The 17,982-nt window shown below is 42.8% G+C and overlaps 1 protein-coding gene across 1 annotated transcript in view; it reads left to right on the plus strand.

Moving 5' to 3' along the window:
* Positions 1-547: 547 nt before the first annotated feature.
* The window catches only part of slc25a21 (solute carrier family 25 member 21), a 95,247-nt gene continuing 77,812 nt past the window's right edge, over positions 548-17,982 (plus strand). The window contains exons 1-2 of the mRNA XM_037071524.1: positions 548-1,108; positions 1,250-1,336. Of these exons, the coding sequence (XP_036927419.1) occupies positions 1,267-1,336 (70 nt within the window). The 5' untranslated portion in view covers positions 548-1,108; positions 1,250-1,266. The remainder of the gene's footprint in view (positions 1,109-1,249; positions 1,337-17,982) is intronic.

The following is a 17,982-nucleotide window of genomic DNA, read 5'->3' on the forward strand; positions in this document are numbered from 1 at the left end:
CATATGTGAGCCGGTGAGAACTTTGTTTTTACACAGCATACGACATAAAAAGATGCTTGGAGTAATTTCTTATGATTGTATTCCGAGTAAAGTATATTGCTTCAGTGCACCGATGACATTTGGGAGAGTAAAGTTTATTGTTAAACTGTAAAATCACCTGCCTCTATCATCGCTATCACATCACAGTGGTAGTGTTCAATAACAGGAGAAAGGTTCCCGCACACTGTCCACTTCCCTTGCAATTATGTCTAATGACAACAGTGTTCAATAACCAAATTTAAAGGATCACTGAGAAAAAAAAAAAAAAAAAAAGTTTTAGCCTGTGTAAGAATATCGATGACACTGATAGTGGGATTGTCAGTGTTGGCCACTAAAATCCAATGTCAGTCTTTTTCTGACATAATATTAATAATAATCCGTAGCAGTGATTTTTTTTTTTCTTTTTTTCTTTTAAGACTTACAAACTGCAGTGCACATCACACATCCTGGGCTTTTGAGGTCGATTCCCAGCAGACATGATTCTGGGGGGAGTTTTATTTGTTGAATCAGACTGTGCAACATGCAGGAGCCTGCAGACACATGGGGATAATCCCTCCCCCTCCCTCTGGACAGTCGCCTGCTCTGTGTATAACATCGATGTATAACATTAAATATAGTTTAAACAAGCTGTCAAAACGATGCGCAAACGTATAATGTGCATTGTGAGCATCAGTGCAGCTGAACTGTAACTTCACATGTATGGAATATTAAATGACCTTTGTGCTCATCATGTGGTTGTTTGCCTCGTATCGACCACTTGAGGTGAGGGGTGTGTGTGTTTGGTGGTGGTGGGGGGGTGTCAGGGTTTCATCCATTTTATTATTTTGCAATTTAGAAAACACGTCGTGGCTGTGAGGCAACGGGGAGGGTAAATGCGAAACAGCAGCTTTGCGGTGGTAATTGAATCCATATTAGCCTAGCCTAGCCTAGCCTGCGAGCACTCGGAGAGATATCAGTGGTGCGCTCCTTCCAGCGTGGGCTGCCTGCCGCTAACTGCCGAGCTAACCGCGGGACGAGACACAGCCGAGGGGAGAGAGCTCACAGCCCGGCCGGGGGAAGAGACGGACAGGTAGGCTGGGCTGCCTGCTCACCAGCACCGAGGCTCGCTGTTACTCAACATTATGACATGTTTTCGGACCCCGCGTGTTGATAACTTGTAGCTTTTTTTTTTTTTCCTCCTCCCGTGTGTTTGCCTTTTTTTTCTCTTTAGGAAACCAGGAACCAAAAATGACAGCCAAAAAGCCGCAGAGCATGCTCCGGGAGGCTTCCCATCAGATAATCGCCGGTGGATCCGCCGGTGAGTCCAACAATTGTTCCACTTCGGCTGTTGGAAACTCTTGAAGCGGATTACGCAATACTTCATAGCGCGTGCATGCAGCTAAATGTTAATAGCGACGCGAGCACACGGAGCTGTAGGTGAAACTCAAGCGCAGTGACGTCGTTATCTCGCCGCGAACACCTGGTCCAGACTGCGGCTGCAATCGCCTACGCGTCGTTAATCGACAACCGAATAAATAAAGTCCTCCGCGGAGGGTCTGGGAATCTCCTGGCCAAGGATCACGCGTGTGTTCTCGTGATAGTTCTCAGACTCCCCGCGTGCTCGATACGTCTGGGTGTTCGCGGAAGCGTCGGAGGAGCGCATGCGTAAACGTGTCCAAAACAACAAAAAAAAAGGAGGTGTCATCAGTGCAGCGCGCAGAAAGGACACTTTGAAGGAAATATTCTAAAGTTATTTCAACCAAAATTATGACGAATTAGCATTTTCACCTGCAGCTTCAATATGATAATAACCTGAAGACACGTGAGTGAGAATCAGAGCGACAGGACGACAGCCAGAGGAGTTAGGTTGTCAAGTCAAGTGGAGATCACAAACAACAGTTTGCCTCAAGGGGCTGATGGCACATTCTGTCCTTAGAGTCTCATGAGAACATCCTGAAAGTTTCCCCTCGATCAGGGATGCAGTGGAGGAGGAACTGCGTGATCCAGGGTTCGTCATTCTCTCGGTGTAATTAACAGCTTAGTCTGGCTTTCATAATAAGACTCGTGGGGGACGGCACGTTGGTGTTGCTGGAGATGGAAAAACACACAAATGAACGCTTCTCTTAAAAAAGGAGGTTATAATTAACTTCCAGTCAAGTTTTGGTGACAGCGCCAGAGACAGTCCTCCTGTAAGTGATCACACCTGGTGAACAGTAATTATGCCAAAATGATTATAATATAGTTGAGACAAAAAATGGCCCGTCTAACGATTCACGCCCAAGCCATTATTGCGAAACAACAAATGGGCTGAAAGAGTTCGGGCACGCAGGTAGATTGCGTTATTATTGAGTCTGCTCTGCCGTGGAGGTCTCATTTTAAAATATCAGTTGCAGTTTGTCAGAAAATAGCATGAACAGTAGGGTTTTGGTTGCACGAGAAGACAGTCAACTCTCTCTTGTCATACGTTTTCTGTAAAGAAGCATACAAAGCCAAGGTTGAGACTGATGGTTAATCATTTTACATTCCTCAGGTCTTTGCAAACAAGTGGTTACATCAGTAAGTCATTGTAAAAGTTGCATTTTGGATAATGTAGTTTTCATTTTGCACTTTGGAGACATGCAGTATCCAGTAGGAATCTGTCTGCTGTCATCAGAGGTCCTGCAGGTGTGAAAGGTCGCTCTGTCTAGCAGGCGGCGGCATTGATAGTGAATGATAGTGTGATTGAACGTGTAATAATTCACCCCTTGTTAAAAAGTAGTCTCGGTCCTCCGCTCTGCATGTGCAGCTCATTGACCAGCAGCTCAGGAATGGTGGTCGCGTGTTATTGGTGGAATGAAAAGCCAGAGATATGTCGCTGGATACCAGAGGAAATGTTGGCCATGTGCGTTCCTGCAAGCCGTGGATATGTCTGAAACTTTACCTTACTTCATGTCGCAGCTTCACATTTCTTTAGATTCAGTCTGCAAACTCTAAATTGTGTTGTGACAATGCTGCGTTCATGCCTCGGTTAGGTTTAGGCATGAAAACCACTTCGTGGGAAAAAACATCGCGTTTGGCTCAAAATGCCAGATTTTTGTCGCCCCATAACACAGCTGGATATCGTACCCCTTAAAAATATCCAGTGGTGTCACCCTTACAAATGTTTCAACGCCATCCCGACCTGCAGCCACAAAATGAGCTGTTTTAGGGTTGGGGAAAGATCGTGTTTTTCGCTTAAAATACCTGTTTCGGCCACCACAAACACACAGCTGGAGACGTCCCCAACCTCCCGTTAAAAAATCACCCACTTCTGTCGCCACAGACGCAGCTGTCGCGAGGTCTCCTTAAAAATATGCAGTGTCGCGCTTACAACGCCGTATCTAACTTGGGACCTTGACCTGGCAGCCCGGCAGTTTACAAGAACATACTCACCAACCACTTTTTCACTCACTTGGTGTAATATTTAATTGAGCTCTTATTCTCTCATTCTTGGTATCTCATCATGTTGTGCTCTTCATTTGTAATGCACACAGCTGCTGCGTTGCCTCTTTGTGCCAGCCCTGCATCTAAATGTTTAAACAAACAAAATGTGATGTGTTCTTTTACTTATTTGTGAACAAGTAACAGTAGAGCGAGCGTGAGCGGGATGGATTATTCAGAATGAGTGCAGACTCTCCCCTCTCGTCTTCTTCGCGGTGTCGGCTTTTGTTTTTTTCCTCATCAAGGCCAACAGCTGTAAACAATAAGGACCGCAGAACTCTTTCCTCATGTTTGTGTTCTTGCTGTTGTTTCTGCACTCGCTCACCAACTTGATCAGAACAGAAGGGTGTTTTTTTTGTTTTTTTTTTAAATCTTCCAGTCAACAAGCATTGTCTCTCTAACTTTGGGATGTGTTATTTTGATATTCAGCAGTCATAATAACACAACGTGGACCTTTAATTTACAGATGCCAAACATGCTGTATTTCCTTTCTGACATGGTTATAGGAGTATTGTCGGTGATGTAGTTTGGTTTTAAATATGCAGATTTCACTATAAAAACCGTTTAAAGAGGCTGAAAGTGTCTTGTTATTTCACCATCGCACAGAATGACCATAAAAAGTTAAAGTGACTCGTTAAATGCTTTGGGAAATCTCCGGGTTTGAGGCCAAAAGTACACCATGTTCTCTTCCTTCCTGCTCAGCGCGCAGGCAGATTTTTCAGCCGATGACTTTGCTTTAATTGAAGCCCAGTGTTGCGCTTCCCCTTCCGTAACGTTTCCCATCTTGAGCTTGCTTGACTTTTGTGAAAAATGTGCCTGTGTCTTGCAGCCTGCTATCGAAGGGTTAAAGGGGTGTCTCAGCTGGTGTGTCACTGTTGTTGCAGTTCCTCTGGCGGCTGACAGAGGTTGTTAGAGGTCCTGTATTACTTCAGCTGATGGCTCCTGAACCAAACTTTGCAGTGATGTACTTCTAATCCGTATTACAGCCAGCAGAAATGTGTGCGACACCAGGTGCGAAGTCTCTCTCATGCTCTTAAAGTCAATGATGTAATCTTTTTTACAGCTCCAAAAGAAATCACACAATGTCAAAAGTTAGTGCAGCGTATTCCAGGTGTTTTTACAGTGGAATGATCGGCGTTTGGTTCCAAAAGTCTGATATTTACCTCATTTTCTCCAGCACTTTGCTGTCACACCTTTGTTCATTTAAGAAGGAGCTTACAGCGGTTCCCAAATGTGGTATAATTCTGTGTTCTGGCTCCTCTGCAACCAAAACCAGCACACACACTTTGAGCCAGGAGTGCAGTTGTCTGGCATTTTTTTAATGTTATGTGAGCTCTCTCTCTCTCTCTCTCTTTTTTTAATGTCATACTTTATCAACTTGTGGAGGAAGATGAGAAAAATGTGTATATGGGACAAGGTGTCCTTTTGTAACATGTATTTAACGTTGTGAGATGAACTATTTTAACCCAATGCAACATTAATTATGGTGTTCAAGACACAAAAATATCACAGCAATATCAGTAAAACCACATAGATTTAGATATTGGGTCAGGGGTTTGGGTTAGACATATTGTAATATGACACAAGTTTTGGATATTCCTATTGTTAAAGGCTGTATTACAGTAAAGTGATACAGCCTTCTGAACCCACCAGACTGTTCTACTTGTTTTGATTCTTGCCCGTAGCTTCTAAATTATTACATCCTGGTGATTATTTGTTAAAAAAAAAAAAAAGAAAGAAAGAAAAATAAATGTTACCGTGTTAATATTTTGTGAAAGTACCAATATTTATCCCAATTATTGCAATATTGATGCATTTGTTTAAAAAATATTTTGATATTTGTGCTTTTGCAGAGATTTCAAAATATTGAAAAATATATATCGTGTATCGTAATATAGCCCAATAGTTCTGCGATACTCCTAGTAGGCCGTATGAACTTCAGTTGACTTTCAAGCCAGTTGGCAATGAACAGGCCTTTTCATGCTGTCAACTCATCACGCAGTAGTCCGGGTGCTACTTGTCTCCGGTGATGTTTTTACGAGAAGCAAGGTGTCACGTACTCGCACCTCACGAGCCCCCTGGGTGTGACAGCCGGCTGTCCTCGGCCTCCGTTCGTCTGTCCTCACCCGGAGTGATGGGACAGAACTTCTAACCCACTGAGCAGAATGAACTGTGTGTTTCTCCTCACCTTCGCTTTATACCTTCACTCCAGAGAATTTTTTTTTTCTACATCCCGAGTCAGTGTTAACGAGGATGGAGACGGACCGGTGTTAATTTACGTGCGAGCCGGTCGTTGGGCCTGTACGTTTTTAAATGTAAATTAAAAGGGAAGAAAGCTGCGTTTTGTTTTCAGTCAAGCCATCTGGCTGCAGTTCGGCCTTTTGCGGTGCGTCAGTGCATGTTTACCTCTGTGTTGGGTGCCAGGTGTTTATTTTGTGACATTAGCGGGACTTTTTTACTGTGTGTAAAGAGCTGAAGGACTAATTGGAAAGACAAATAGTCACATACCTTTTTGATAATAATCCTTCTAATGGCTGACATGCTGTTTATTCAATTCAAACTCTATTACAGGGTCAAGGTCCAGATAAAACACAGGACACCCCATAGAATACATTGTATACATATAGGGATTGGTAGGGCGTAGTGCTAAACCTTATCTGCGATTAAACAAACATGCCTTTAGTTTTCACACACATGAAGATGGCAAATAAATCCATGCATGATATTTCTCAAAGTAAATTTGAAAGTCTCCTGCAGCCACAGACGTTTCACTCTCACTACACCATCTCAGTCTCTTAAAACATCAATCTCAAGGCCTCATCGTCAGCCACTTGAGGCCTCTGTAAGCTTTTCCTTTTTTCTGTTTGACCGTGCTGTAAAGTGGTGTACAGTACGCTCTGAACAGAGACATCTTCACCCCATCTGCACACATAACTAGCGTGAGAGCGTGTTTATTGCTTGTGCATACATCTTGCGGCGCTGCCCATAAATGTCATCATCATCTGTCATTTGTTCTGTGATAACAAGTCCAAGATGTCTAACCTTTTTACCGACTTCAAGATAATTATAAGACGATTTGCAGCCGGGAAATTTAAGACACTTGTCCTCCTCGGTGCTGCTAAATTAGGACAGCGCTCTCACTATTTGGCATGATGTACAACGCCACGCACAGAGTCATGTAGTTAATATAAAGGAGGTTCACCAGATGTGAAATGAATGGATCAGACACAAATCTGCATCCTCATTTCCAGCATTTGCTTAAATGTAAATTAAAAAAAATAATCACACTTGAATAAAGAAAATTATATAGTTTGATTACATTCAAGACAAATTGACTTGGGACTCGCTTGAGGCTCGGACCAAATGACTTGTGTCATGTGAGTGTTTGCTGGCGTTTTGTGCATTTCCAATAAATTGAACATGGTTGTGCAGCAATCATTCAAATGTTCCAACTCACTTCATCCTGTCAATGAGCGAATGGGTAGTGACCCCTATGGAAGTCATACATTAACAGCCTTTCTACTTCTGTCCACAAGGAGGCAGTACATGCACACTGTATGTGTTGTCATGGTAAAGGGACGTTCCAACTTTTTTAGTGGTCAAGTCTCAGTCTAAACTTTTGGTTACGGGGACAGTGATGCATCGAGTGCGCTTCAGGGCAGCTTACGAGGATTTATAACTGAACTCAAATAAAAAAAATGCAAGTAAAGTTCTCTTTATGAATGAGCAGATGGAAGCAGGAGGCAGAAAAAAAATGTCCTGAAAATAATAATGTCATAATGATTAAATACACAGTAAACCAAATACAAAATACAAAAAAAAGAAGGAAATCTATCTAGTTTCATGCTCACTGCTGTAATGTTTTCTCTAAGTCCTTTGTTATTTCCTTGGTGGATGCATTTTTTAAACTCCATGAGTAAATCGATCCGTCTCCAGCAAATGGACTGTGACGACATGAGACAGACGGCCCCGCGCGTGATTACTGCGGCTCTCCCTCCAGACTGTCAGAGCCTCGCTCAGACCCTCCTGATTTAATTGGTTTTAAACAGTGAACCTGAAATCAGTCGGCAAAGAACAAATAAAGCCACTTAGGCTAAATGAAGGAAGAGGAGGAAAAAGGAGGGGGGGGATCAAATAAATAAAGTGTGTGTGTGTGTGTGTCTGCGTGTGTGTGTGTGTGTGTGTGTGTGTGTGTGTGTGTGTGTGTGTGTGTGTGTGTGTGTGTGTGTGTGTGTGTGTGTGTGTGAGAGAGAGAGAGAGAGTGATCCACTGACAGAGGCTGCCGTGAGTGTTTTTTATCTTCTAGTGGCTGCACCAATCACAGCCGAATTAGGCCTAATATTTATTTCCAGAAACAATTGTACATGTTTCAGTGGGGCTTTGATTGAACTCCCGGTGGACATGTTGTAGACAGATGTTTAGATGACCTCATGTTTGAAGCAATGTTGATTCTGGATGGGGGTGCCTGTTCCTCTAAATCTGCCTCCCATCTCTCTCTCTCTCTCTCTCTCTCTCTCTCTCTCTCTCTCTCTCTCTCTCTCTCTCTCTCTCTCTCTCTCTCTCTCTCTCTCTCTCTTTTTTTCCACTTTTTGTGTCTCAGTCTGGGAGGGCACACCAACCTCACGTCCTTCATATTTTAATGTGTGCTTTGGCTCGCATTAAACGGCACACATTAACATTTTCTGTTCCATCCTTGACAGACAGATGTCCACATGCGCGGGGGTCGTGGATGGCTTGTTTAAAATGAGCCATGATAGTGCTGAAGGATGGCTACTTAACCGGACACATCTGTCTTTTGTTCTCAATGCTTCTCTTTACACGTGTCCGCCTCAGAACCAGACCTGGATGTACCATGAAAGGCAGCATTTCTGACAAGCTTGTAAACATTGGAGCGAGCGGCATTGATTATTTGAAGTATCGATTTCTTTATAGACACTTGAGCGAATTTCCCCCTCATGTATCTCTGAGGATAAATTGCACACTGCAGGGTGCACAGGCAATAATTAAAGTAAACCCCTCATTTAATGAGGAAAAGATTACAACATTTCCAAAAATAAACACACAAGATTTATTATCTCTGTCAAATAATTACCATCCTCAGCTAATGTCATAAGAAATCAGCTGAATGTGTGAACGGTGGTCTAATTAATGTGCCTTCAAATCCAAAACTTAGGAAAAGTCATTTTCTGCCATTTAAAGAAACACAACTGGTGAAAACTTTGCCATGATTTAAAAAAAAAAAAAGCGAAAATTCCATGGTAAATCATAATTATGAGGGGGGGAAAAAAGCATAATAATGGGACAAATGTGACTTTTTATCTCATGATTATGACTTTATATCATAATTTGTACTTTCTATTAATAACTCTGACTTTTTAAAAATCTCATGATTACTTTTATCTCATAATCTTGACAAAATCAAACTAATTGTATTTTACCGGATATTTCATAATCGCAGTTTTTTTAGCTCATAATTATGATGGTGATTGAATAATGCAACTTGTGCAATCATGATTGAATAATTAGTCCTGATTTATTTATCTTGAATTCAATTCAATTAAATTATATTTTATCAGACAAGGGGGTTCTGCTTTAGCCACTTTCCTTCTTTCCCCACAAAAAATATTATTATAATTAGTTGTATCAAAGATCTTTCTCTGCAAAATCCCAGATCAATAATATCTCCTGCAGCAGAAATGCCATTGGCACGCTGCTAATGTGCACTAAACACACATTATCAGCAGGCCCAGGGGAGCATGGCGGGGATTTTTTCGTCAGGGACAGATGTTGGTAACCTCAGCTCATGCTGTCTTTAAAAGACTCCGGCGGTCGGTCGTGTGCCATTTGGCTGACTTCCTGCGCTACAATCAGCGTGGCTAATGACTGCGTTTTGACAGCAATATGCCTACGAAGATTCTCAGTCATCCAGGTCGGATAGAGTCAAACAAGAAGTCTCTAATGGCTGCCTGTTAAATCAGCAGTGTCTGTCTTATAGCCCAGAAACGATTACATTTAAAAAAAAAATAAATAAAAACCTATTTTTGTTTATATAAAATAAAAAGCAGGACCATTACAACAGACATCAAGACTCCGCATGATGGCATGGCCTCCTTGATGTATCTATTAAATCCAGTTCCCCCCCCCCCCCCCGCTTATGTAATGCCAGCAGCAAAATCAAAAACATGTCTTTATTTGACTGCGTCTCAGGTTCAGCTGTGTCTACAGGTGAGGCCTCTCAGGCTTCAGGCTGCATGTGAATCATCCTGATTTGACAAGTGCCATCAATTCTCAGTGAAATTAGCTCAGACCGGGACTCAGATCTGTCTCTGTCACATTTTTGGACGCAGTGAGCACAGAGAAAGGTAACTGAATCCTGAATCCTTGCAGTTTCTCTGCTGTAAATTTGCCTTTTTTTTTTTTTTTTGACCACGTGTTTGTTTGTGTTGACGTTCATTCTGATTTAAGACTAAAAGCAGAACCGCGCTCGGAGTCTGGACAGAAAATAAGAAGCAGTGTGTCCCAGCTGAGGGTCTGTAATGTGATGTATGAGCCCCTCTCGCCCCCTCGACGTTATCTTAATGACGTGATTTATGAAAAGCGGTTCACTTGGCGGAGTTTCGGCGGACCGGAGGAGGCCGGGCGGTGGGGAGAGAAGGAGACTCCTCTGTTGAAATGTGCTCAGCCAAAGACGCAGCACACAGCTACAGCTGTTGTTGGTCAAGGGAGCCAGCCCAGTGAGTTTAGGTGACACACTGCTGCATCATTATTGCATAACGCATAATGGGTCACAATTTATAATAACCATTAATAATAAATGGTACACTTAGAGTTAATTAAACATTAGGAAATGGTTATTTTAATGTTAGCAAACAATGAAACGCTTAATAAACCATTTAGTGAGTAATTGCAAAGGTTTATCTTCATCCTTTGCAACTTTCCAATAAACAACCGCTTGATTTATCTTTTTTTTCAGGAGCATTATGTTGTTTTGGACAAGAAATTCAAACTCCGAAAGGTAACATTTACTTTATTAATAAGGGAATAATACATGCTTACAAATATTTATCAGAAATATTCGCTTGATATATTAACTGAATAAACAAGCTGTTCTCAGTGTAATAAGATTCCAATATGTAGGAAAGGGGCTACATAGAAGGGTCCTGCAAATATAAAGAAAGTCAATAAATATAATGGCGTTGTCCTCTGATTAAAAGTTCCTCCACGAAAGCACATTGTGCACCTTTATCTCACTGCACATCAAATAAATCATTTTGACAGGGTACTGCTTTGGCTCAGATGGGACGTGCAATCTGCAAAGTAACCAGTAACTAAAGTTATCTAATGAATGTGGTAAAAAGTACAATATATACCTCCAAAATGTAGTGGAGTAGAAGTATAAAGTAGCAGAAAATGGAAAAACTCAAAATACAATACATGAATATTGCATTGAAGTACAGCTCTTGAGTAAATCTACTTTGTTACATTTCAACACTGTGTAAGGTTACATAATGTGGGTCCAACTGGTCACAGTATTGCAAACGGACAGTGGGCAAATGGTTATATTTGAGAGGAATACTTTTACATGCTGGCTTTCAGTGAGTTAATTATAACTGGTAAGAACTATGATTCAATGATGGTTTAGTGCGTGAATCGGAGCAGCATGGTGGTCCATTTTCATTAGTAATTTACAGCTGTCCTGGCAGGTCAGAACTTCTTCGAAAAACAGCCTTTGGTGAATATCACAGTCAGGCATGTCAACACACACACAGGGCATTTATCATACATGCGAGCTCCTAGAATAATAATAATAATTATACTGTTATGGTACGAGCGGATTCAGTCAGATAATTATGATTGCTCAACATGGAAGACTTTCTCTGCATCATTGCCTCCTATTTGGAAGTACCAATTATTAAAACCAGGACCGCTGCGCTGCGAGGGAGCTGATTTTCGACTATTTTCATCACATCGCGGCATGATTTCATACTGCAAACAAGATGATCTCGCCGCATGACACCTCACCAGCGGTGTGGGTCGTTACGACGTGTGCGCGGGAAAAGGGGTTCATTCGCATGCTGAAACGTGGGAGGAGGGCCGGCGCGAAGCAGAGCGAGCTGAGATCACTCAAAAGCTCCGTGGCATCAGAGAAGTGAAAAGGGAAGGCGGACATCGTGCAGCACATGGCAACAATAATAAAACTGGGAGGGAAATCAGCAAAACAAGCTATGCTTAATTGAGCACTTAGACTAAGTAGTCAAGGGGCAAAGAGAGAGTGACCCTGCACGAAAATGAAAGTTTACAGTCGGGAGATTGTACTGTGTGTGTGTGGCGTTGTTGTGCGTCTGGGTTATGTATTCGTGCGAAGGGAAAGATGGCTGCGTGCGTGGGCGACGTTTTTCATGCCACGAACATGGTCAAGCGTGCGTGTTTGTTTGTTTGTTGTTTTTTGCGTGTGTGTGTGCAGCCGAGTGAGAAATTTATGCCGGGAAATTGGGACATAATTGGGTGTGTTTTTGTGCTAGGCGTGCGTGCGCATGCATCTAAGGGAACTGGGTGTATTTAAGTGTGTGTGTGTGTGTGTGTGTGTGTGTGTGTGTCCTGCATGCGTCTGGATCATGTTTTTCTGAATGTGTGTATATTTTTGAGCCCGGCGCTGTCCTGAACCTCCTAATTAAGTCACAGGAGAGGGACGAGCTCTTCCTGTGGAGAGCTACTGTCTGTCATCCCGGACGTTCTTGTATTTATTGCTTTGAAACAATCGCAAAAAATGGACGTTTCCAAAAGTTTTGACTGAACCTTAAGAGCGGCAACATGGCCGCTGTTTATCCTCCACCACCTTGTTCCTCATCGACATTGACATGTGTGTTGAAAAGTCTCGAATTGGGCATTTAACCTCCTGCCCTGCAGCTCGTAGCCACAGTCGGCAGTAGGTCAGACATATGGGCCCTCTGCTCTGCGGTAGGAGCAACCACTGGATGCCTCCCTAATGCTGATTTTTCAGGCTCACCGGTTTTTGATCTCTTGTTTAATAGTTTTTGTTTTGTTTCAGGAAATCTTCGCGAACAGGTCGCAGGCCAAGACAAAACCTCATGTTATTTCAACTGAATTCGATACACGATTCAAGAGTTCAGATACAGTAATTACAAACCCTCGGCGCTCCTGCTGTAAGCGCTGCAATATAAATAAACATAATAAGTACTGTCAAAAAAACAAAAACAAAACCGGACAAACTAAAAACCCCGAATTACATGGCCGTGTATTTGTGTGTGCGTGCGCGTGTGTGTGTGCGTGCATTGTGCGCCCTGTGATTCTCTGGATGAGCTGGAAATTTACAACACAGGTTTTTACAGTAAGCCCCAGCCAAAAACTGTAATTCTTCCTCCCCTTTTAGCTCTGTAGTTGGGAGACGGGCCTGCCCACTCTGGGTTAACTCTATCAAGATGAACAGCATTTGGGCCAGTGCAGTAATCATAATGTAATTTGTTGTGCTCACCGGCCAATTTGTGTCGTTTGGGAGGAAATATCCCGTGCCTGGTGGCCGTGCGAGCGCACGTCCCGGGGCAAGGCTTTAATTTAGGGAAGTTCAAATTTATAGACACTTTGTATTATTTCTGATCTTGAGTGGTTGGAGGGATGACACACTTAAGAGAAAGAAAGACGCTGGCAGGGCACGAGGAAAAATTTGATAATGAGAAACTTTAAAAAAAAAAAAAAAAATGAAAGGTCATGTTCGGAATCTGTTTACCATTTCATTATCATCCTGAAATCAAAGAGTCCTGCAGCAAAAAAAAAAAAAAAAAAAAAATCGAAGCAGACGCAAATGTCAGGGTCTGGAAAGAGCTCGTAAAGAACCGTGAGAGGTACGGTTTGTTTGAATAAAGAGCGAAGGGATGGAGATGTGAGGGAATCTGCGGGTTCGCGGGGGGAAAAAAAAGAGCACTGTGCTAGTGTGTTAATGTTCATCCTGAGAATGATGCAGTGTGTTCCAGAGCTGCAACGGTTACTTGATTGATCGATCAAGGAAATGAATCGCAATTTTGTTATTTAAATGTGCCTGTTAGTTAATAAAGACGACGGAATAACTGGTGTTTCAAGCGTTGACCTTAATTCCTTGCACTGCTTTTAAATGAGGATTTAAAAAGTTTCACCCTTTTAAAGGAGGATCAGGTCCAAATATGTCATGAATATGATGACTCAGGCGGAGAGACTAGAGGGCAGGAGAGAGCCGTGCTGCTGCCTTTTTTTTTTTTTTAAAATCTGCCTCTTTGATGCAGCGAGTTAAGAGTTTGTTCTGATCCCAGCGGATGGACTTAAAGGTAATAAGAAGATGGATAACTTCGCTGATCCTTTCACATGTATGCGCAAATGATTTCACTTAACCAAGACGCACAGCTTTCAAAATATGAGATAATCCCTGCACATCTGTGTTGAGTTTGCCGCAGGTATCATTGGAAATGTTAATATTACCAGTACGGAGAGTTATTTATCCTGAAAGGCCTCCAAGCTTTCATTCAGCACACTGATTCTTGAAATTGTTTCATCCCCCCGCACTCCGAGATCCAAATCATGACTCAGATAGGACACGGGCTGTGTTTTCTATGGCCTGTGTGAGTTTTGAAACAAGGGTTCACACTGAGATGCGTTTTAGTAGAACGGAGACCACACAGGGCGCCGGCACAGCAGCTCTGCAGTGTTTTTAGGGGGAAAGGGAGAGCAGCGGCCGAGGAACGGGGACGGAGGAAGGTTAAGTTATCAGTACAATGGGGCGAGCGCTCAGCTGGGCAGCTCTGTAATCAGAAGGCTCTGACAGATGCTTTCTCGATAAGAAATCCCCACAGAAGCTCTGGAGGAACACACAGGCAGCCAGCTGTTTCCATAGTGAGGCACTGATGTTGACGTCTTCAAAAGGAGAACGTGAATCCAACAATAACTGTAGCAAAGGCCTGTCTCTTTTCAAGCTTCCCTCTTGTCTGCTGCTTTTTGGAGCAGGTGATCTTTCTTTTTTTTCCCCTTTAACTTCTTCCCCCCTGAATTTTCTGTGTTTCCAGGTTTGCGCTGCTCGGTTTGTAACAGTTGGAGTTGAATTATCAGTCAAAAAAAAAAAAAAAAAAAAGTTTCCTCTGTCTCTGCCTGTACCGCACAAGAAGAAATCTTTTCGAGAGCTCCACTGGTGTTCTGGTCTTTCCTGAATTGCGGTACTCTCGGGTGTGTTTCATAATGGTACTTGGAGCGTTGCGGCCTGATATATGGCACCCAGGGGAGAATCTGCACTCTGCAACAATCTATCAGTCCCCAGGCTGGAGGAGGAAGGCAGAGTGACACACTCAGGCAGGCCTCTGCCATTATGCCCCCCCCCCCTCCGTCATATTCAAAATCTACTTTAAATTGATGGTGTGTGAGTTTTTCTTTAAACGTCGTGAGTGATCAGACGCAGGCTTTTGTGGTTTTGCAGATGTTGTTTTTATTGTGATTACTTGAGGAAATGTTTTGTTAGTAAAAAATCTTAGATTATTTAATTGCACTCTTGAGTCGTTCTGTATGTACGTTCAGTTGTCACTTCACTTTATTTCAGTAGTTTATTGATGTTTATGATCACCCGCACTCTGATATCTGTAATAATGATTATAGAAATATTACTCCTAAAACTTTACTTTCTACTTGATACAATAACACTACAGCTCTACGTTTTTCTTAAGTAGAAAGGAGACAAGGTAATTACCCTCGGGGCAATTAGAGAAAGGGGCTGAGGGAGTAGGAAAGTCATTTTCTAACCCAAACATCCTGGTCCGAGGGGCCGGAGCGGCTGGACGGCCTCCTGGAGGCCACTGGCTGGCTCGCGGGGAGCCGTTCGTGGGGAAGTGGATCAGGGGTTTGTTTTCTTTCTCTGGAGGCAGGCCTCTGAAACCTCTGCCAGATGAACAGCACCTGAAAACGCAGCAGCAGCAGCAGCAGCAGCAGCAGCAGCAGCTCTCCCGCCGCCGTCGGCAGAGGGAGTGATTTACTGTACTCGGCTAGGCACGCTCGTGTGCATGAAATCCTTTAGTCAGCTCCATCGCGCTGTAAGCACCACAGTGGATCAGGGAGGAGGTAGTTTGTTGGTGGTTTTCTCTGCAGTCTCTTTAAGGCGGCTCAAATATGTTTGTGTGGCCCTATAAACACGCACAAGCCGCATAATAATGCCAACTTATTACACACATGTGCAAAAGGCTGGCAAAGAAATAAATTGCAACTTGATGAGGACATGTGAATGTGAAAAGCAAATGCGGTTCCTGTGGCTTGATCTTTATTTTTGGCAAATCATTAACCTGCAGCATAATCTTAATATTGCATTTTATAAAAACCGCATAGATCAGAGTTTCCACACACATCAACGTCCATTCGATCGATTCAAATCATTTGTCTTTTACACAAGGAAATGCACAGTGGCAGTCCCAGAAAGAAAGAAAGAAAATGTTGGTTTAGTTTTTAAGTTGGTTGACATTATAGGAGAAGGAGCACATCTGCAAAAGTGTCAGTGATAACACAATAAAGTTCAAGATTTATTTCCACTGTATTCCTCAACATCACACAACCGACACTGTGAATATTTATTGTGTATCACCACCAGTGAAAAATCACTCTGAGTCAAACACGTAATTACATACAAAACATAATTAATGAGTAGCTGATTGCTAGAAGACAACTTTTGAAGAGAATTTGCTGTTTCCTTACATGGTAGTAGACTGAATGCATTTTGGGTGTGGACTGTGAGTCGGATCTGAAGATGTCAAAATTGCGACATGTACGTCTCGCCCTTTGACTGTAAGCCAAATGATGACGTGATTTAATTCATAGCTTTAGATTGACTGAGTTGTCTCATAGCCCTGAGACACAGATTTTTAAAAAGTTGTTGCAGGTCTACTACATTTAGTGGTAATTGTTTGGCGCTTCTTTAAATCTCAGTATGATGAATGTTGGCAGACACAGGTTGACACTTTACATTTGTTAATGTTGCAACTTTTTAAAATTGTCACCGAGTTCTCCTTTTTAAAAAAATAACCAGCGGTGTCGCGCTTACAGATGTTAAAACACAGTCTTGAACTGTGGCCACTGGCTTGGCAATTCTCTCTCCTGTAACTTCACCACTGCCCACTCCACCTCACAGTGTCAGTCACAAGCATGTAATGTGAACATCATATGAAAAAATGTCAGTATGGTATGTAGTTGACTGGATTCTTCTTCCTCTAGAGTGTGTATATTCACTGGATTTCTGAAAGTCCCCTATGATAAAAAAAAAAAAAAAAAACTGAATTGTTTTTGAGTTTTGGTCCGTTGGATATTTTACAGACTAACTGATTAATTGAGAAAATCATAGTCAGACTAAACAGTGATTAAAATAATCAGCCCTAGTTGGGATTGTTTAGATATTAGCGAGTGCATAAACATGCACTCAGGCTGGATTTACGGCCGTGATACAGGATGTAGCTTGTTTGCCCATCAGTGCCGGGCCTGCCTCGTCTACAAAAGAGTGCAGACAAACTGATGCGGTCGTCGAAAAAAGAGCCCACACGAAAGACAAGCCGAGGGGAGAAGATGAAAAATGAGAGAGCGGAGAGATCTGGGAGCGGCCGCAGAGGGACAGAAAGAGAACAAAAAAAAAAAAAGAGGGAGAGAGAGAGAGAGAAAGCTCTGGCGCTGTCCGGCCCTCCTTCTGATCCGTTTGTTCATTTCATCTGAGAATCGCTCCACGAGCCGAGTCACAGTTCTGACAGCGCAGAGCAGGAGAGCGCGTCAGGAGTTTAACGCCTTGTGAGTGAAGTCCATCAGCAGAGAAACGGGGCAGAAAGCACCCGCATTAGAAACCCCCGACATGAAAAAAATTGAGCTTTGTGGGAAAGCGAGGAGGGAGAATGGGCGTTTTTGCATGAAGGTGAATTTAATCTGAGGTGCAGAGAGCTGTCCGTATGACAAATGTGATCCATTTATTAGTCATTCTAGTCGAGCCAATCCCCTCCAATACAGTGTAGATCTCTAAATTTGCCCTGTGGGAAGAAGAAGAAGGAGGAGAGGCTCATATTTGCATTCACGACTGAATGAGAATTAGTCTTGGCCTCCTGACAAGAATCTCTAATGAGCAAACACTGGATGACATCATTTTTCTGAGGTTTGGAGGGAATTAGCTTGATTAGAATAACCCTCCACTCTCACCTTGGCGCAGGCATCCAACTGCTCTGCAATCTGCCTGTCAAAGCCTCTCTCAGCTCCTATGGTTTTGGTTTCGAGACTTCTCCCCCCACACTGTGGTGTGTTTAATGTGGAAGAAGTACGTTTAAAGGGGGGAAAGAAAAATGAGCGTTGGCGTTGACGTTTCGTTAAGCAGGATTTTTGTTATTTCGCTGAAACATTTTTAGCTGTTAACAGAGAGACGAGGAGGAGCGGGGTGGGGGGGGGGGTGCGTCTGGTTTATTTGTCATTGTTGAGTTTGCACAGTTCCCTCATCGCTGGGATGAGTGAGGCTCGCCATCG

The sequence above is a fragment of the Acanthopagrus latus genome, chromosome 16, assembly GCF_904848185.1.
Source record: "Acanthopagrus latus isolate v.2019 chromosome 16, fAcaLat1.1, whole genome shotgun sequence".
Lineage (NCBI taxonomy): Eukaryota > Metazoa > Chordata > Actinopteri > Spariformes > Sparidae > Acanthopagrus > Acanthopagrus latus.